General features: G+C 38.6%; 1 protein-coding gene across 4 annotated transcripts in view; it reads left to right on the plus strand.

Annotated features, from left to right (window-relative positions):
* scaper.S (S-phase cyclin A-associated protein in the ER S homeolog) overlaps positions 1 to 22,434 on the plus strand; it is a 153,039-nt gene that overhangs the window by 113,704 nt on the left and 16,901 nt on the right. For 3 of the 4 annotated variants that reach the window (XM_041588392.1, XM_041588393.1, XM_041588394.1), the window contains 6 exons: positions 4,749 to 4,864; positions 5,417 to 5,540; positions 12,618 to 12,847; positions 13,092 to 13,247; positions 14,686 to 14,920; positions 17,154 to 17,303. In XM_041588392.1, coding sequence (XP_041444326.1) covers positions 4,749 to 4,864; positions 5,417 to 5,540; positions 12,618 to 12,847; positions 13,092 to 13,247; positions 14,686 to 14,920; positions 17,154 to 17,303 — 1,011 coding nt within the window. Of the gene's footprint in view, positions 1 to 4,748; positions 4,865 to 5,416; positions 5,541 to 12,617; positions 12,848 to 13,091; positions 13,248 to 14,685; positions 14,921 to 17,153; positions 17,304 to 22,434 lie in introns of those variants that run through there. The other variant, XR_005966651.1, reaches the window with a different exon arrangement.

Raw genomic sequence — 22,434 nt, forward strand, 5'->3', positions numbered from 1 at the left:
TGTGCATACAAAAATGATTGGGCGCCAGGAGGTTCTTATGATGCAAACAAAGAACTGTTTATTATTCATAAACAATGTCCCCAGGTTTACTCACATCCAGTGGAGCAGAGGAAAAAGGCACAGGCACATCACATGCAGCTTTACACATGCTGACACTCCCCTAGGACAGACTTGGCAGGCATCCCACTTCACCTCTGCAACATATTCCGGTAGTGGTCTCTGGATCAACCTCAGGGCAATCATCTCTCCTGATTCCCTCTCTGCTGGGATCCCTATACTATAGGCAATATGGCCTGGGAGAGATACCTCCAATCTATTACTCCTATGTTGGCGCTCAGAACTGCTCTTTTTAGCTCAACCCTGACTATCTTACACTCCTAGAGTGTACTAGTACTGGGAGCTCACCTGCCACTTTCTATTCCTCATTCACGGGGTTGCCTGGTCCCGGACTTGGACACATGAATTTCTGGGCCTTGCTGCATCCAGGCTCCCCTGGGCATACCCAACTGGATCAGCATCCAGCAGCCAAAGAGGAAGAGGGCACTCCTTACAAACTCTATAGTGCAGTGTGGCAGGAAGTTGTCATATCACCTCTTGGCCAATAACACTGAGCAAAGGGTGGGGCCTTAAAGCCATAGGGGCAGATTAACCCCCTATGTGCCCCTGCATATAAACAGGCCTTTTGACCTGAAATATTTAGAGGACTTGCTCTGCATACTGTAAGACAGATTCTTTTGATAGGCCCTATGCTATTTGTGCCAGCTTCTAACTGAAGTCTTCCCAAAGGCCAGTTAAGAGAAAGCTTTAGATTATCATTGAACATGAAGCTAGAGTATTTCTGAGTTAAGCAAAGGTTAATATTGTTAGAGGAAAGTAGCACGAGTGCCATGCATCTGTGCCTGGCATCTAATTAAATTTCTACAGCTTGCCGGTCCGTAATAAAATAGCGCTTTCCTGTGGTGCTTTATTGTGGAGCTACGAGGTGACCACCGTGTTACTTCACCATGATCCTATTACTGGGAAATGAGACAGATTGATTTAAACCTTAACACAGAGCTGGTGAAACATATTGGGGTGAAGAATCCCATAATAAAAATGACATCCTTAAGTAATATTATAGCCGCAAACATGAACAGGTAATAACGAGGATTGGATTCTTCTTAAAAAGTATATGAAATCATCATATGTCTTCTAATATTTTATATTATAGCTGACAGTATATTTCGATATGAATACATAAAGTTTTACTGGCACAATAATAGGCTTGGATGTACTTAGTAATTTGAGGAGACATAGTATTGAATTCACAGACTTTTTTTGCTAGGTATAAATTATGTGGTATTTGATGCTGTTCAGGACATTCACTGTTATGGGTGGAATGTTCAGTTTTGGTGATAGCCAATAAAAGTTAACTATGCTTGCTGCTTTTTTGAGTTTTATTTGTTCCAATTTGGAATAACGGGAAACAATGGATAAAAAATACAAGAAAAATTGACACTTTTTTTATATTGGTATATTGCCTAAAGGATATGTAGTTTTCTTGTGCTGTAAAGATTCCCATGTATCACAGCTCTATACATATTTTAGGCATTCGTTTTCCTGCCCCCAAAGTTAAGAAGCACCTCTATAGTAGTAATCATCCAGGTCTTCAAAGGAGTCACAGGAGTTCCCCATCTTGGATTTTGTTAGGAGTGTCTGTGACACGCACCTGCTTAGTGTGTTCTGAGGAGCTGATGAGAAGCCTAGGGGTTGAAGCAAATCATCAAGCAGAAAGTTAGGTTTGTCTGTTATATAAGATGATGCTATTTTTAGAATTATTATTATAGATTTTATCATTATTGCAACTATTATAGATTATTATTATAGATTTTTCATGTCAGTATTGTTGGTTTTTAAATCATATCACACTGAAGATAATGCAAACATGTTACAATATGGTGTTTCCTACAACACTAAAGGGAAGTCATTCAAAAAAGAAAAGGGAAAGCAGAAAACGAAGTTTTGCACTGATCAGTTACATGCTATATATCTGAGAATACATTGTGCCTTAAAGAAACGAACTGAAGAGATATTTTTAAAACAATACTTTTAAAACAATCAACAATTAATATGACACAAAATGAAAACTCAGAGGTTTAACCTTAAAGGGTGTTGACAACTATTATTGAAATTGATGGGTCAACCTCTTTGGGTATTGCAGTAAATATCACCAGTGCTGCTTCAGTGGACCAAGCACTACAACATAGAACATTGGCATAATAGGAATTGGGGGGATTTAGCCTGTAATGAGATCTCTCAGCAAAACAGAGACACAAATATAATACAGTGAAACCTCAATTTTACATCGCCTAATTTTAAGTTTTCCCTCATTTTACATTGTTGCTCTCTGGTCCCACCTACAGTGGTGTGAAAAACTATTTGCCCCCTTCCTGATTTCTTATTCTTTTGCATGTTTGTCACACTTAAATGTTTCTGCTCATCAAAAACCGTTAACTATTAGTCAAAGATAACATAATTGAACACAAAATGCAGTTTTTAAATGAAGATTTACGTTATTAAGGGAGAAAAAAAAACTTCAAATCTACATGGGCCTGTGTGAAAAAGTGATTGCCCCCCTTGTTAAAAAATAACTTAACTGTGGTTTATCACACCTGAGTTCAATTTCAAAGGTTATAAAGCCATTTCTAAAGCTTTGGGACTCCAGCGAACCATAGTGAGAGCCATTATCCACAAATGGCAAAAACATGGAACAGTGGTGAACCTTCCCAGGAGTGGCCGGCCGACCAAAATTACCCCAGGAGCGCAGAGACAACTCATCCGAGAGGCCACAAAAGACCCCAGGACAACATCTAAAGAACTGCAGGCCTCACTTGCCTCAATTAAGGTCAGTGTTCACGACTCCACCATAAGAAAGAGACTGGGCAAAAACGGCCTGCATGGCAGATTTCCAAGGCGCAAACCACTTTTAAGCAAAAAGAACATTAAGGCTCGTCTCAATTTTGCTAAAAAACATCTCAATGATTGCCAAGACTTTTGGGAAAATACCTTGTGGACCGACGAGACAAAAGTTGAACTTTTTGGAAGGTGCGCATCCCGTTACATCTGGTGTAAAAGTAACACAGCATTTCAGAAAAAGAACATCATACCAACAGTAAAATATGGTGGTGGTAGTGTGATGGTCTGGGGTTTTTTTGCTGCTTCAGGACCTGGAAGACTTGCTGTGATAGATGGAACCATGAATTCTACTGTCTACCAAAAAATCCTGAAGGAGGATGTCCGGCCATCTGTTCGTCAACTCAAGCTGAAGCGATCTTGGGTTCTGCAGCAGGACAATGACCCAAAACACACCAGCAAATCCACCTCTGAATGGCTGAAGAAAAACAAAATGAAGACTTTGGAGTGGCCTAGTCAAAGTCCTGACCTGAATCCTATTGAGATGTTGTGGCATGACCTTAAAAAGGCGGTTCATGCTAGAAAACCCTCAAATAAAGCTGAATTACAACAATTCTGCAAAGATGAGTGGGCCAAAATTCCTCCAGAGCGCTGTAAAAGACTCGTTGCAAGTTATCGCAAACGCTTGATTGCAGTTATTGCTGCTAAGGGTGGCCCAACCAGTTATTAGGTTCAGGGGGCAATTACTTTTTCACACAGGTTTGGATTTCTTTTCTCCCTAAATAATAAAAACCCTCATTTAAAAACTGCATTTTGTGTTTACTTGTGTTATCTTTGACTAATAGTTAAATGTGTTTGATGATCAGAAACATTTTGTGTGACAAACATGCAAAAGAATAAGAAATCAGGAAGGGGGCAAATAGTTTTTCACACCACAGTATATATTATGTATAATACATTTCCCTGATTTTAAATTTTCCTGGATTTTACACCATTTTTTTCTGGTCCCATGAAAAACGTAAAATGGGGGTTCTACTATACATAAAAACACCGGGATTTATTACTTTAGTGCAGAAAAATTGTGCGCAATCTCTGACTTTTTATCCTAACCATCTGCTGGACAGATAAGCTATTTACCAGCTTACATATACTGCACAGCTTTTGAGTTATTGCCACAAGCTCTAAGCCTGCACAGCATGAATACCGTACCAAACATAGGGCAGGATTATTGTGTTTTTCCACAAGTCTGGTGCACCTGCACTTTTAGGTGCATTCATAAATGAGTCTTGCTGTATTTTCAATTTTGATAAGCTTTTTTTGAATAATGAGGTCAAAGAGCAAATAAGACCAAACAACAAGGGATGACTGGGGAAGGCATGTAAGGCCAGCACATAGGTCTTGAGACAAAAAACTTACAGTGCAATTCGTTTATAGCAGTCATAACATATCGTATAGATTCTGGGTATTTAGTCACCTAAAGGAATTATAGCTCGGCAGTACAATCTGCAGTTGTTATGACTTTACATTGATTTCATTGGCCGTTGCATGAACTTGTAGGTGCACTTTAGTTACAGTAATGCAGTTTGCTCTCCACATTTCTACTATCCCATTTAATGGTAAAGTGATAATGACAAATTTAGAAAAGAAAACCTTCAGAGAATTGTAGATTACATTTTAGCTCAAATGAATCTTCAGAAGCTCATACTTGGACTTGGATAATCAATGTTTGTAACTTGCTTCCATGATTATCTTACTGATACATATTTATTTATTTGTTTGCCTTATGGATTTGCTTTTCTCTAACCTGAACAAATCTCATTGATAAATGTCTTCTTTTTTGTCTTCCATTTATACAGAACATTTCGGATCAGATTTCATTTCGAGCAGCAGGTGGACTGTCAGTTCTAGAACAAATTCTGCAGACATCAGCAGCTCTGGGCAACAACAGTGCCTCATCTCGCATTCCACCAAAGTAAGAATACATTATCTTCCATCCTAGTTAAATGATTGTGGCATGTTCAAATGCCTAGACGTGGCTGAAAAATATTTTGCCAATAATTTTAATTTTTAAAAAAAGATATATATTTTTTTAATATATAAAACAGATTCTTTTGGTTTTACCCTTACTACCTCATACTCTGCCCTTGTATGAAAATATAATGTTCTGTATTAACAAAAACCAAGCCTGCAGCTTATGTCCCAGGAGTCATTCCTTATACTGGGGGATTATCAGTGGATTGGCAATATATCTACTACCAATACTTCCAACTGAAGAACCAGTAGGTTTAATTTGTGTAGTGCAATAAATAGCAAAAAAAACATAAATACTTCTAAAACAAAACAATACAAGCCCTATTAATTGAACTCACTTTGAACAGGGTGGTATTGCCCTTTAAACTGCTCTGGCCATACGGTTTGATAAACACTATTTTTTGTAGACTAGTTGTGGCCAAACATCTGTGTCTTTAACACCCAATGTCAAGCTTGCGGAGGTCTCTGGTTACTTTTGATTTCTGTTTTGCAGATCTCTCTGCAGTGCTGTGACTATTTACTCATTAACTTGCAACAACTGCCCAGAAAACTGCACATATGTTCTTTTGAGTAGTAAAATCGCATTTCTTCTGGAGCTCCTAATGCAACAACTCACGGTAGGTGAAAAATGGTCAAAAAGGTGTTCACTTCTGTTTAAAATGAGAAGTTTCACCATTGGAGGAATTGCACAGTGCACCTTGAGATCAGATACTTGGTGCTATATTTCTTTTTATAGTTCTGTTAGTTAAGCTCATTCAGCCAATGCTACACTAGCACCCCATTAATATTGATTATTATTATTAGCATTTATAAAGCATCAACATATTCAGCAGTACTGGCTACTATCAGCTGCTTACACGCTACGTTGCTGTTGAGTAAAGAAGATGCACCCTGATCATTTTCAATAGCAGCAAAAGATCTGAGAATGCTGTTAGGTATAATTAAAGGACAAGGAAAGTTAGTAGGCTAGAAATGTTGTACATTATGTTTTGTGCTTCTGTACCAGCCTCAAACAACCACAGCCCTTTAGCAGAAAAGATCTGTGTCTCCAAAGATACCCCAGTAGCTCCCCATCTTCTTTTTTGCTGATTCACTGCACATGCTCTGTGCTGCTGTCACTTACTGAGCTTAGAGACAGACTCCAAATATACAGTACACATAGAATATAAATGTCACAGAATAAGGCTGATTAGTAATTAATATGGATAATTACTACATGGCAGCACAGAAACCAGTTCAATTAGAATCAGAATTTAATAATCAGCCCTGTAGCATCAGCTTATATTACAGGCCAACCTCATTTTCTGCTTGATAATTTGTGACGACCCCTAAGCTTAGCTTCTCAACACCTACTCAGAGCCCACTAAATATGTGAGTGTCACAGACACTTCCCATAATGGTGACCCCCTGTCTTGTTTGAAGTCCTGGATCATTGCTGCTATTGAGATGCTGAAACTTTAGGCTGGTGCAGTATATAAAACATGGTATTTTTAGCCTTATTCATTTTAAGGGTTTAGTTCTCCTTTAGCATAGTGCCGAGAGACTGGTGAATTGCTAATGTGGTGCCTCTATTCAAAAAAGGATCCCGTTCTCAGCATCAAAACTATAGGCCAGTTAGTCTGACGTCAGTGGTAGGAAAGCTTTTTGAAGGGTTAATAAAGGATAATATACTGGACTTCATAGCAAATCATAATACTATGAGTTTGTGCCAGCATGGTTTTATGCATAATAGATCTTGCCAGACTAACTTAATTTCTGTTTATGAGAAGGTAAGTAGAGACCTCGATTCTGGGATGGCAGTGGATGTGATTCACTTAGACTTGGCTAAAGCATTTGATACAGTGTCACACAAAAGGTTACTGGTTAAATTAAGGAATGTTGGCCTGGAACATAGTATTTGTACCTGGATAGAGAACTCACTAAAAGATAGACTACAAGGAGTGGTGGTAAATGGAACATTTTCTTAATGGACCAGTGTTGTTAGTGGAGTACCGCAGGGCTCTATACTAGGTCCCTTGCTTTTCAACTTGTTTATTAATGACCTGGAGGTGGGCATTGAAAGTACTGTTTCTATATTTGCAGATGATGTGATGGCTGATTCAGTTAATGCCTTTAAGAATGGCTCGGATGATTTTTTGGACAGACATAAAATTAAAGGCTATTGTGATACTAAACTCTATAGCTAGTATAAGTATGGGTATATAGAAGTTATGTGAAAGTAGGGAGGGGTGTGTGTGTATGGATGCTGGGTTTTCATTTGGAGGGGTTTTACTTGATGGACTTTTTTCAACCCAATTTAACTATGTAATTATGTAACATTTTGAGGTCATCTTTACAACAGGAGTGAAAAGCTTATAGTTTGATTACAGTGTATAATATGGGGTAGTACAGAGATCATGAGTTTATACTGTAGCAAAGCTAAAGAGAGCTGACCACCACGAGCTTTGTCCCAAAAAATTACCCTTTAATGAGCATTAGACCTTATTAACCATCACAAATACATTCCAACGTATTGAATAAAAAAAACACTTCCTTTCCAGAACTTCTTCTGCAGCCGCTATTTTTTTCCACACCCCTCTGAATATTTAATTCCACATTTCATTGCTAATTTATCACAATCCCATCATTTTAAGCAATTTACTAGCCACATTCATCCAAAAACCTGGTGTGTAAACTTGTCCCTGAGCCAAGTTGAATGTTAATTGAAAAGTTGTGTTGCGGCCTGAATAATTTACATAATGCTGTTTGAGTAAGGCAGAAATTGGATTGTTTGGGGACCTTTAATGGGTTTGCTTGTTTTGATCTCTGATCTGTAAAACATTTATTGTTATGCGTACACTGTATAGTACAGTAGATTATAATGTATCTATCCACTTTCATTGAATATTTAGTTTATTTAGAATTAAAGGGAAAACTGTAGAAATGCTCAGCAGAACTGTGGAGGTCTCAAATGGTGGCAGAGGCCAATAGGTCAACAAAGGGAGCAGGGCTATTTGGCCAACCCTGAGACTGGGTAAAATATTTCAGTTCTATGCTGTTAGATTTTTTCTTGGTGAATATTATTTTAATTTTATAATTTTCTCGATAGATAGGAATTGCTTGCTTTATAAGGCACATTGGTGATTTAGCCCTAGCCAAATAACAAACATACTTTCCTACAGTTGATGAAAAGTGGTGAGATTTATAGATTTTATATGCACACAATCACAGTTTAACTGATGTGTGATTGACTTTAATTCAGCTATCATGGCAACGAATCATGGGCAAACATTACCATCTCCTCTCCAGCAGTATTTTATTATATATTTATTTGCTTTTCATATTTTAGCCACAACACAAGTTAAAGGAAAACTATAAGCCCAAAATGAACACTTAACCAACAGATAGTTCATATCATATTAAGTGGCATATTAAAGAATCTTTCCAAACTGGAATATATATTTAAGTAAATATTGCCCTTTTACATCTCTTGCCTTGAGCCACCATTTCGTGATGGTCTGTGTGCTGCCTCAGAGATCACCTGACCAGAAATACTTCAACTCTAACTGTAACAGGAAGAAGTGTGGAAGCAAAAGACACAACTCTGTCTGTTAATTGGCTCATGTGACCTTACATGTATGGTTTGTTGGTATGTTTGTGAGTACAGTGAATCCTACGATCCCAGGGGGCGGCCCTTATTTTTTAAAATGGCAATTTTCTATTTATGATTACCTAATGGCACATACTACTAGTAAAGTATATTATTATGAAAATGGTTTATTTACATGAAGCAGGATTTTACTTATGAGCTGTTTTATGCAATATCTTTTTATAGAGACCTACACTGTTTGGGGGGTATAGTTTTCCTTTAAGAACCTGTGCTCCACTAATGCCCCTAGTGCAGGCAGCTACACAAGTAGATTTCCTTGCAGATGACCTCACATTTGGCACATTAACCTGCCTGTCTGGCACATTCTTCCACCCAGTTTACCCCCTCTGTCAGACCCTGCAACAAAGTGCAACCCAAAACTGAAGTTCCAAAATACTCCATCATTGCCTCAGCTAACGTTCTCAGTGCCCAGCTGCAGGATTCGTTTCCATTAAAATTATCCTCCACTAAGGCAACACTGATCCAGTCTGTAGGTTCTTAGTACCATGCTTAACTCTCTGTGCCAGAGCAGAACCTTCCTCTTGCCCCATTCCAAAATTCACCCCCTTAAGTGGCAACATTGCTTAGCAGATCATGGCAGTCATACCATCTGACCTTTCGTGATGCACATGATTTTGTATGTATTCAGAATATCACATATCATCCTCTGGAATATACCATAGAACAATCACAAAACACTTTCAGATAAGTACCAATTGTGTTTGTCAATGCAAGATACTGTAAATGGGCCAAATATACTGTTTTGGCATGTTAATATCACTTTAATTACTATATGGCCTTAACATATGTGTGTCCATTATTATTTCCTTCTATATATGAAGCAACAGTATATAATTCCCTCTAAAATAAGGTGCTGTAGTAACATGTTCAGTATGGTATGCTATATTCTTTGCTGACTGCAACTTTAGTTCTGACCTGTGTCAAACACACAGATAGTTTGACATATTTCTGGTAAATTACATTTAGTGTGTTTTGTTCTTAGAAACTCCTTTACTGCAGGGATTTGTTTCTGATGAGCTGAAGATAGATTCCTTTTTGATGCGTATGTTTTAAATCGCTTGTTTTTACCTAAACTTTCCCTGGGGCTAGACAATATTGATGTAGAAATGTATCCTATGACAAGGTGGAATTTCATAACTGCTGTATTTTAACCATCTGTATGCAAATGGAAAGTTGACTTTGAAGCCCAGCTTTCATATACGTATCTGTACTCAAAAACTGTTTGCATCTTCACTTTTTGTTTTGTTCTCTTTGCATTACTGAACATAGACAGCTGAATGGCTAGAATCTAAGAATGATGCGAGGAAACATGTGTTATATGATGGCTGGGACTTGGCAGTCCCAAGTAGTCTCTACTACTACATTTTGGGGCAGAATTAAACATCTTATATTGGTGCTGCCTCCCTCCCTCCTGCAATTCAAATACTTAACCATGCATTGATTTGAATAAGAGACTGGATTAAAAAAAGGAGAGAATCTTAATAGAATGATGAGTAAAAAAAAAAGTAGCAATAACAATAAATGAGTAGCCTTGCAGAGCAGTTGTAATTAGATCTGGTGAGTGACCAGTGAAAGCTGGAAAGAGTCCAAAGAAGAAGGCAAATAATTTAAAAGCTATAAAAAATGAAGGCCAATTGAAAAGTTTCTTGGAGGTAGCCATATAACAATAATAATAAAATGAAAAAAAAATGCATTGGTGCCCAGGGTCCCCCATTAAAGTAAAAAAAAAATGGTGGACAGGACTTTAATAATACAGGTATGGGATCTGTACTGTCACCCAGAAAGTGCTGAAATATGCAAAGGCCATCCATCTTAGACTCCATTTTAGCAACATTTTTAAAAATAATTTCCTTTAATTCTCTATAATAATAAGAGTACATTGTACTTGATTTAAACTAAGATATAATTCATCCTTATAATTGTAAGCAAGACCAGCCTATCTGGTTTACTTAATGTTTACATGATTTTCTAGTGGACTTAAAGGACCAGTAACGTAAAAAAAATTTTTTACAAAATTCGTTGGTATACATCGAAATATAAACACCAACACACTTTAAAATTTTAAATTGCAAAGCCTTTATTAAAAAATAACTTACTGAAACTCCACTTCCTGTCCTCTTCAGAAACGGCGACAGGGCGACCATCCTTCCTGCAGCAGTTGATTTCTTCTCCCTGGCTATCTCTCCTGGCCACTCTATGTCTGCCGCGCTCTGCCAGCAAGATTGACAGCCAGCTTCTTCTTCTCCAGTCACTTCTTGATGCAGCCGTACTGGTCCTGGTGGTGATCATCTACGGGGCAGTTGTGGTTGGCACGAAACCGGCGTGCGCTGGACTTCTCCCTGCACACTCGGTGTGCTGCTGCTGCTGACTCTGAGCCCTGCTGCCCCTTTGTTTCCCGTGCACCCTGTGTAATGGAGGTCCCTGCTGACTGGGGGTCTGCGGCGGAGAGTGCTTGTTGTTGCTCCCACCGCCGGGCCTGTCACTCCTGATCGCTGCTCTCATTGATAGTAGCGCCATGGAGAGCCTGTCAGGATCTGACAGGAGAGCCTCTCAGCGTGGCACTGTCCCAGGCGCTGCCGCTTGAACTGAAGCTCTTATCGGTTCTCAGTTGTGGTTGGACACTGGGGCGGTCGACTGTTTGTCTTCTCCAACAAATTATAATCTGTTATGCTGACTGCGGGGTCTGCGGCGGAGAGCGCCATGGATCTGACAGGAGAGCCTGTCAGCGTGGTGCTGTCCCAGGCGCTGCCGCTTGAACTGAAGCTGTTATCGGTGGAGAAGTACACAGTACAAGAAAAACCGTCAGAGTTTCCGTACAGAAATGCACTGTTGTGGAGTTCACTTCAGTTCAGACGGCAGCGCCTGGGACAGCGCTACGGACAGCACCCAAAAGCAGCAGCACTGCGGGACAGGCTCTCCATGGCGCTACTATCAATGGGAGCAGCGATCAGGAGTGACAGGCCTGGCGGTGGGAGCAACAACAAGCGCTCTCCGCCGCAGACCCCCAGTCAGCAGGGACCTCCATTACACAGGGTGCACGGGAAACAAAGGGGCAGCAGGGCTCAGAGTCAGCAGCAGCAGCACACCGAGTGTGCAGGGAGAAGTCCAGCGCACGCCGGTTTCGTGCCAACCACAACTGCCCCGTAGATGATCACCACCAGGACCAGTACGGCTGCATCAAGAAGTGACTGGAGAAGAAGAAGCTGGCTGTCAATCTTGCTGGCAGAGCGCGGCAGACATAGAGTGGCCAGGAGAGATAGCCAGGGAGAAGAAATCAACTGCTGCAGGAAGGATGGTCGCCCTGTCGCCGTTTCTGAAGAGGACAGGAAGTGGAGTTTCAGTAAGTTATTTTTTAATAAAGGCTTTGCAATTTAAAAGTTTAAAGTGTGTTGGTGTTTATATTTTTTTTTAACCAGAGAAATGCTTTATTGAATTGCACAGACAGCGATAACAAAAAAAGCTGTATATCTGGTACACAATTCTCCGAGTGCAATAAAATAGAAAAGTGCAAATTACAACAGAGTCATGTATCATTATTCTGGTTACAGTGAGAACACAGTAAGGAATAAGCATAGAAACATATAAAAGAAAACAGAGGAGAAAAGAGAAAAAAAAAAAAAAAGTTAACTGTTATGCTCTGAACTGTCATGCTCTTTTAGTGATCCAGGAGATAATATATGCAGATCAAAGGGGTGTTCCCCCCTTCAATGTGATATATCTGTTGCACCAAATTGGTTGGTGTTTATATTTTGATGTATACTAACGAATTTTGTAAAAAAAGAATTTGACGTTACTGGTCCTTTAAGGTATGAAGATCTAAATTAAGGAAAGATCCTTTATCCGGAAAACCTCAAGTCCCATACCTATACTGGAAGTTGCTTATTGATGTTCTAGTATGGCAATGTTTTCCTTTATCTAGATCATGTGTATGAAGTAATTCATAGTTTCATATTCCATTATTTTTATACAGATCAGATTTGCTTTGCAAAATTGGAGCCCCCCATAACACTTCAAATATATATATACATGTTTTTCTGCTCAATAGTTATTTATACCTGATGAAGACAAGACCATCTCAGGACGAACAGTGAACAAGCAGGTCTTTGACGGTTTGACCACTGGACTTCTCCAACTCTGCTCTAAGATATTCACATGCTTAACATCAAGTGCTTCAGCAGGAAATGTACAGCTAGATGCCATCAAACTAAAACAGGAAGCAAAGACAAAATCTTCTGCACCCGATGCCTTTAATAGTAGGGTTCAAGATATCATCAGGTGAAATAAACAGGAGTGTGTATGCATTTATGTATGGACTTTATTAATCAATCCCAGCCTTCATGTATGCCCTGTATGTTTTCTTCAAGTAGTGTGAGTTCATGAGAACAATTTAATATAAAGTTTGCATATGTTTTATTACTCGGGGTGACATATTTAATTGGAGTGGTCCATATACTGTCCATTCTATAGAAAACATGACCCTTGGCATCTATGGACTAAGGCTTTACTTTTTTTCTGACAGCTACATCGTAAATATTGGAGTGATTGATAAGCTGTGTCGCTGTTTTCTATCAGTGCAAGGTCCTCTTGATGACTGTCCGAAAATATCATTGTTCCTGCAAGGAGCTACAGACCTGCTGAAAGAACTATGTAGGCTGTCTATGTTTGTGCTGGGAAGGTATGGTCCAAGTAACGGAATTCCAGTTTTAAGACTGTTTGCAATAGCATTTGACAATAACCATTGATATTTGATAATTATATTGAAAAGTTGCTTAGAATTAAATATATAAAGACACATTAGGTACATAATAGACAAGCCCATCAAATTCACCATTTGCCCTAGTAAATATTATTAAACACTTAGTTGATTCAGATGAAAGTGAATCTGCCAGTATAAATGCTCTGGGGCGTAAATGCACCAAATGTTCAGTATTGCAAAACATATAATCATCCAGACAAATACTGTTTTTAGTTGCAATTACATTTAATAATGACCATTGACTTTTTAAACTAATGTATATAGGAAAATTGCTTACAATTAAATTTTTTTCATCATGCAAAAAAAAAAATTGGGTGCTCTCTGTAGCTGAAATTCCAAATTAAAAACTGGAATTTCGGTTGGGTCACAAGGGAAGATTCGGGGAGATTTAATTGCCCGGCAACTAATCACCTCTTCTTTGGGGTGACTACTCTCCGGATCTTCTTCCACCCGTCTTCCGCCTGCTAGAATGAAAAATTGACTGCGGCAGGGCACTCGCCGCGAGCAAGTGGAAGATAACGGGATGCAATTCGGGGGAGATTAATTGCCCCAAAGAAGAGGTGATTGGTCCCCGAATCTTCCCGTGTGCCCCAACTCTTAAATGTATCAGGAGTGACGTTTTGCCACCCCAGGTAACTTGCAGCGTGCTGCTGCTTAATATAGTTGTCAGTTGTTGAGAAGTATAGTTGTTGATTAGTATAGTTGTTGATTAGTATAGTTGTTGATTAGTATAGTTGTTGATTAGTATAGTTGCTGAGAAACTCGCCTCAAGGCAGAAACGCCCCTGGGCAGCATACAAAAGCCTTCAATATTTTTAAATGGTTTGTACAGTTTAACATTTTTTTATGTGTGCAAGTTTCATTAGAGCAATGGCACATGGGATGTTTCATTGCCTGCGTTCTGCACTACCACGAATGACAAAACATGTCTAGTTTCCTTTCTACTAGAAGTAATATGATTTGCCTACAAAATCATACTCATCACAAAAAAGCCAAAAGTTTCAGGCAACTTCAGGCTAAATTGGAAAGCGGAAACAACACGTTTTCCCAATAGCTATTCACATTCCAGTCTGTGGGAAGAAAACTAGTGGTAGTAGTTTTATCATCTGTGATAGTGCAGTTTTACAGCGGGCGACAAAATGCCCTGTGTGTCTGTTCCTATCTATAGATCATAGCTATCAAACATTGCACCTTAAGGTCATGGGCTCCTAAAGTTCAACTTTTAAAACTAGTCCATGTTTGTGGAAGTCATAACCTTCCTCAGACATTTGTTGCAGTTTGTAAAAGACTATAATGGTAGAATGAGTTTGCAGCTAGTACAATTGCTCTCTTAATGCTTTTATTCTTTCTTGTTGCAGTTCATGGAGTGTTTTTGAAGGTTGCCAAGATCCTATGGGTTTGTCATCTGCTCTGCAGAGTTCGGATCTAGTGGGTGTCTTGCACATGTTGTATTGTGCCCTTTTCCACAACTCAACCTCTGACTCAAATATTTCCAGCACCAAAGAAACCTACGAGCAGAACACAATCCGGCTGGCAGCTCACAGCTTGAAATTCCTTAATAGCTTTGCGATGCTCCATCTACAGGCTTTCCAGGTAACTACACAGAGCGATAGGGGAACAGGACTATTTAAGATTTGTAAAGCAAAATGGCACTCCTCACACGTGCTTATTTATAAGGTTCATATGTTATAAATGATCAGTAAGCCATTTTTTAGATTTTTAATTAGAAGTCTAAGGAGTTTCTCATTCGTCCTGGTCCTGATATACGGTATCTAGTAGGGTTAAGTCTAAAGCAACTGGTGGTTTAATGAAAATGTTTCACCACTCATCTGATCAGCTTCTTCAGTTCAGTAAGGGTAGTAAAGTCACAGACAGACAATCACATTGGTTCCATTTCACTTATTCATATGGTGTTATTCATATGGTGTTATTCATATGGTGTTGGCAGAAACTCACAGATGTGTAAAAGTGCAATCTAGTCACAGAAAATGATCCTTATAGAGTCAGGTGTTCATTTTTTATGTACTTGATTGGAAGTGTGAACTTTTGTGAAACCACCAGGGTAAGGATGTCAAAGCGGAATTGTACACTTATATGAAAAAGTTTGGGAACCCCTCTTAATTCTTTGGAATTTTGTTTATCATTGGCCGAGTTTTCAAAGTAGCACCTTCCTTTTAATATTTAACTTATGGAAACAGTAGCATTTTAGCAGTGACTAAATTATTGGATTAACAGAAAATATGCATCCTAACAAAACTAGACAACTAGATGTTGCGGTGCATAAATCTGGGCACCGCAACAGAAATATTACATCAATACTTCGCCTCCTTTTGCAAATGTAACAGCCTCTAGACGCCTCCTATAGCCTTTTTCTGGATTCTGGATGGCTGTATTTTTGACCATCCGACCATACAAAATCTCTCCAGTTCAGTTAAATGGCTGCCGAGCATGGACAGCCTGCTTCAAATCATCCCATAGATTTTCCATGATATTCAAGTCGGGGGACGTCCATTCCAGAATATTGTACTTCTCCCTCTGCATAAATGCCTTTGTAGATTTTGAAGTGTGTTTAGGGTCAGTGTCTTGTTTTAATATCCAACCCCTGCGTAACTTCAACTTTGTGACTGATGCTTGAACATTATCCTGAAGAATTTGTTGATATTGGGTTGAAGTCATCCGACCCTCGACTTTAACAAGAGCCCCAGTCCCTGAACTAGCCACACAGCCCCACAGCCCCACAGCATGATGGAACCTCCACCAAATTTGACAGTAGGTAGCAGGTGTTTTTCTTAGAATGCGGTGTGTGCAAAGTGCTTTTTGTTATGACCAAATAACTACATTTTTGTCTCATCAGTCCAAAGCATTTTGTTCCAAAATGACTGTGGCTTATCTAAATGAGCTTTTGCATACAACAAGTGACTCTGTTTGTGGTGCTAGTGCTTCTTTCTCATCACCCTGCCATACTGATGTATGCAAATTGCTCTGAACTATAGAAAGATGTACAGATACACCATCTGCAGCAAGATGTTCTTGCAGGTCTTTGGAGGTGATCTTTGGGTTGTCTGTAACCATTCTCACAATTCTCCGCATATGCGGCTTCTGTATTTTTCTTGGCCTGCCAGACCTGGGTTTTACAGCAACAGTTTCTGTGGCCTTCCATTTCCCGATTACATTCCTTACAGTTGAAATTGACAGTTTAAAACTCTGAGATAGCTTTTGGTAGCCTTCCCCTAAACCATGATACTGAACAATCTTTGTTCTCAGATCTTTTGAGAGTTGCTTTGAGTATCCCATGCTGTCACTCTTGAGAGGAGAGTCAAAAAGAAGCACAACTAGCAATTGTCCACCTTAAATACCCTTTCTCATGATTGGACACATCAGCCTATGAAGTTCAAGGCTTAACTACCTAATCCAACCAATTTGATATTGCCAGTAATCGGTATTGAGCATTTACATGCATTCAAATAGCAATATTACAAGGGTACCCACATTTTTGCACAGCCAGTTTTTCACATTTGATTTAATTTCATAAGACTGAATACTGCTTCTCTAAAATCTTTGTTCAGAAAACACTCCAGTACTCAAATGTTCCTGGGAAATCAGACATACCACTCATATCTTTTTTGTTGAAAGTGGAGTAAATTATTATGCAGGCTGAGAGGGGTTTCCAAGCTTTGACTGTATGTTAATGACAAGCAGTGTTGCAGTCCCCCTCCTCTGTTCAGGGATGGTTTTTCCAGTTTGGCCGCCTTTATGCCCCTTTCACAACAATTCACACTTCAGTAATGTACAGTTGCTTTATGTTAATAGCTTTGTGCTTTCTTAGTCTGTTGTAGGTGCAGAAGGTCTTTCACTTGCTTTTCGTCATGTCATCAGTTCCCTACTTTGGTTTTGTTCTCAATATACCTGTGAGGATCTTCTTCGTGAAATCATTGTATGTGTTGGATACTTTACAATGAACCATGCTGATAATCAGGTAAGAGGACAAAATATCCGACTTCCTAATCAGCCCTATTGATCATTTCATTAGTGAGAGAAAGCAAAACAATTTACTTCTGGCATTCTTTGCTGTAATGCCACTTATCTAGTTGGCTGGTTTTGCTAGAGATGCTATACACAGCAATACATAAAACACAAGCCGAGTATTAAATGGTTTAGTTATTTAGTAAAGAAATGACATAGGTATCTGTGCTCATAGCCAATCAACTATACAGACTCATTTATTAGGTATTGAGTTACTGGCCTGACCAATCCAGTTAATTTAGACAGTGGAAATGGGTTACAAAAATGCCTTTGAATCACCTGCTACCCACCTCAGAAAAAAAAACGTTATATAGAACAGCATCTTAGTTGGTCATGCCCTCCGATATATTGTGTGTAGGAGGGCTATTGGTGGAGATCATTAGAATTCTGGGACTAACTTCTTCCATCTCAAGCAGATACTGAAAAGCATGCATGTGTTGGGATTTATCTCTTAATATTTCCATTGACAAGGGGAAATATTTTTTTAAAAATGTTTAGTATACCGTAATCTGAAGTATTCATTATAATTTGTATATCAATAAAAAGTCACTGATTTTAGTGAGTATAATATTGCATTTGAACAATGTCTGCAGTGCTGCTGTATTATACTTTGCCGCCCCCATGCTCACTTTCCAGAGCCACTTGTCTGGTGTGCTTTTTCTTGGAAAACAATGGAAATCAGTGGGTGGCTTGTTGTCATTTGCAGAGGCAGCAATTTAAAGTAATGCCATTGGTGCCATTGGTGTTCGTTAAAAACCTGTAGAAAAAAGGCTGATTGCATTTGTTTCTCATAAAATATAGATATTTGTGCAAATCAATAGTTCATTTACATTTCTATGCTAGTTGATAAATTTTTTGCCATTTTGTGAATGGAATTGAAATCTGAACAAATTCTGAACAGAAAAAAGGCTACTTGAACCTCCTGGAATATTGAAAAACCTCTGCCTGTTATGGAACCTTTACCTGAGCTTGCACACTTGAAGCCTATCTGAAAAACTGATTTCTTATGTTAGGTCCTTTTGGATAGTTCTGTTATAAACTAGTTGTTTGGATGTAGTGTCCCATTTTTTAATTGCTTCATACTAAGAAAATTTCTATTTCAGTTTATACAGCATGGTAGCCACTAAATCCATTTTTTATGATACAAAATGTACTTTCCAATAATGAAATAGCAGTAATTTGAATGAAGAGGTCTCGTCCTTCTGTTGTAGTTTAGTATCACAAAGGATGTGCACTGCTAAGATCAGACCTTTAACACAAGCTGCTGTATGTTGTTGTAGTTCTGTCTTGATGGCAGAAACCTCCCAGGCATTCTGTGAACAGCTTCTCTGGAACACTTTAATACTCAAAATATCCTCGTTCATTAGTCACTGCTAAGCTCTCACTGTCGCCTGCTTTGGCTCTTTGTATGGATCTATGTTTATTGTATATTGGACAAGCTATTTATTAGCCCTCCAGCTAGCACAACTATCCAGAAATATCTGCCCCTCCCGGCAAGCCTTGAGTAAATCATATTGAGAGAGCCGAGGATACTGTGCCCCTTTTCTACATTTTTGCATTATATTATTATCATTATTATTTTTTTCTGATTGCTCATCGGCCTTCTGCTCTTGTCAGTATCATTTAAAAGATTAATTAGAAATGCTCTGTGGTTCTACTTTTTTTTGCTTTTTTTATTTTATACATGGACATATATACACTTAATCTTTGTATTTATGTTAAAAAATATGGATATCTACATGATGCCTTCAGTATATTATTTACCTTATAGTGTGATACAGTTGGGTTTAAGAGGTACATAATTGCTCTGAGTATCATACTATTATAAACACACAGAAATAACCTTCAAGTGTCCCATTAGCCTATTTGTTATGTCTGTAGCTAGAAACAAAAATAATGCAGCTTGTTTCTCTTAGGGACATTTCTACTGCCTGTTACATCCACTGTAACCTATAGATGCATCACAGCACAACAACGCTGTATCGTTCATTTATTCTGTTTTGGGCAGCGGCTGGAAAACAGTTGCTTACAAGTGAATTGTGTATATATATATATATATATATATATATATATATATATATATATATATATATATATATACACACAATTCATATTGTGTGTATATATATATATATATGTACGATATAAGATCTCAAAGGTGCACACTGTTTACTCAGGAAAACATCTGGGTGCCTGCCAGATAAGGGTATACATATAAGTAAAGAATAGTGGCACTCACAGGGTTTTTAGTCGAAAATAAGAAAAATATTTATTAGACTCAACATTTCGATGCCCCGACAGGGATCTTCGTCAGGAGTATACAGTCTCTATACTTCTGACGAAGGTCCCTGTGGGAACGTTGAGTCTAATAAATATTTCACACACACGCACACACACACGTTCTATTCTGCTGGGACACTGGTGTGTAACTGTTCACTGGCGACCATAAGGGACGTAAAAGCTCTTCACATATCCCATGTCTAACACAAACCTTGTCGCAATCCCCCACCTATACTGGTTGCCTAGGTATAGTAATTGACGCCAAAAGTTAGTTTTAAGAGTTCACACTGTGCATGAGTTCTGTCTTCTCTGATGAAAGTTCCTATTCAGAACTGAAACGTTGGATTTAAATAAACCTATTTTTTGTTTCACATATATCTGTGTTAAACTCCTTGGAGTGCTGGCGTTTTTGCATTTTTATTCTATTTTCGATTGGATTAGCACCCAGGTTTTCTATTTGGCTTAAGGTTGTGCGTCCCGTATGCATTATGTGTGTGTGTGTGTGTATATATATACGGGTATAGGATCCCTTATCCGGAAACCCGATATCCAGAAAGCTCCAAATTACGGAATAGCTGTCTCCCATAGACTCCATTTTATCCAAATTTTTAAAAATGATTTCCTTTTTCTCTGTAATAATAATACAGTACCTTGTACTTGATCCCAACTAAGATATTATTAATCCTTATTGGAAGCAAAACCAGCCTATTGGGTTTATTTAATGTTTAAATAAATTTCTAGTAGACTTAAGGCATGTGTGTGTGTGTGTGTGTGTATATATACACATATACACACACATATACACACATATACATTAAGTTCAGAACTAGACGTGTTTGGAAGTGTCTATATATTTCACTGCAGGAGTTATAACTAATAATTCAGACACCTTCAGCACAGGGTGTTCCATGTACATGAAAAGGGGGATGTACCTGGATGTTCAATAAGATAAGAGCTTATGCACAATTTCACTTTTAGATGCAACAACAAAATTGGGGTATTCTAGCAAGTAAAAGTACAGGTATGCACAAAGCCTATCTCTGGCTGCATAAAAGCAGCTAAATACATTTATCAAGCAGTTTTGGTTGATTGACAAAAACTAATAAAGACATGGTCTTTAGAGGGAATATTAAGTAGTAAAATAATTAAAGTATAGTTACCTAAGTAATAAATGAACCTCCCCACGTGGTAGTACCCGCATAACACAAAGAAAAAAGTACATAATTGTTAAAACTATATTTATGTTTTGGCATCTTTTGGTTAAAGGCACCAAACCACATTTGGTCCTGAGCCTTATTGCTCATGTGACAAATCTAAATATACATCCTAAACAAACCTATTGGGAATTAGAAAAAGCCCAGGGGCAGTAATGCATATTTGGATTGCATGGAAATAGATAGAGGTGGAGGAAAGGCAAGACATACAGAGGAAGACTGAGTTAACCTTAAAGAAATAGACAGAGGCTTGAGAAACGGACACCTGGAGACCAAAATACAAGGTAAGCAGGTAGAAGATCTGTGTGAGGAGGGACAGGGAAGGGTAGCGAGGAAAGAGAAAATAAGGAACAGAGAATTGGAAAAAGCATGAGAGGATATGGGAAACAGAGAAGAAAAAACAGCAAGATATTGGGGACCAAGGGCAGCATACAGCATAGGTAAAGGGTATGTGTTGCAAACAGGAGCAGAGGAGACCTGAGGGCATGCAGATCAGATTCCCTAATTGTGAATACATATTAGCAGAAAATAACTGGACCCTGAACTGCTAAAAAAAACCAAAACAGCATGACCTTCCTCTGTAGAGTCCCAGCAGTGTCACCGCTGATTGAACATGCTGCTTTGTTTATACATAGGCAGAGAAATAGCAGACATGACTTTAAAGAGGGAGCACCAACATTCAACCTTTTTTTTCATCCCTTATATAAATAATCTGTCAGAAATGTTACTGATAAACAGTCTGAAGCTAAGTCTGCAGTGTGGAGGGAATTCTCAGTCTTGAGAAGAGGGAGGAGGAGCACGTATTTTACATGGATACCGTATGGAAGAAATGCAGGAACTTTCCCGCTGCTGGTTAGCCAGTTCAGCAAGAATTTATAGGATGGCTTTTTTTAGCAGTATTAAAGCTTTTATTTGATCAGACAAAACTATACTTATACAGGCTTCACTCATTGTAACATTTACAGAAGTGATAAAATTGTATAGTTAGTGCTTATTTGCCCTTAATATGACAACACTGTGTGATGGGTTATAATGACAAATGTGCAGCCAGTGATTGGTCATAAATATATTCATATTTTACAACATATGACGCATTAAAGCCCTGCAAACTTCTATTGAAGTTGCCCTGGTTAAAGGTGATTCAACAGTGGGAATGTAACATGCATAAGGCTTGCAGATCCCAGTAATCATAATTGTATTTTCAGTAGTAGTGATACAAATGGGTGTGGGGCACACAGCTCAGCTTGGTTTAATGTGAAGTACTGTCCGTTTCGTGTTGCTCTCACCTCATCTGCTCAGCTTGCTGTAGCCAGCTGGCTTTCTTGGCCTTTCTCCCCCAAGTTATTAGTGGCCCTCCATTTGTTATCAGGGGCCCTGCAGAATTATATCACATTATGTCTATAGCTTAGTCTTAGAGAAGCAAATATTAACCTTCCAAATATAAGAGTCTAATTTATACATACCATTTTCTCAGGATGTTAATTGTAGATTAACTATGCATTCCCCTGATTGTCTCTTGGCAGCTTAAAATCACTGCAGGTATAGAGTCCATTCTTTTTTAAGTCTTTATTTTTGTTTTAAGGGAAGGAG

The sequence above is a fragment of the Xenopus laevis genome, chromosome 3S (genome assembly GCF_017654675.1).
Source record: "Xenopus laevis strain J_2021 chromosome 3S, Xenopus_laevis_v10.1, whole genome shotgun sequence".
NCBI lineage: Eukaryota > Metazoa > Chordata > Amphibia > Anura > Pipidae > Xenopus > Xenopus laevis.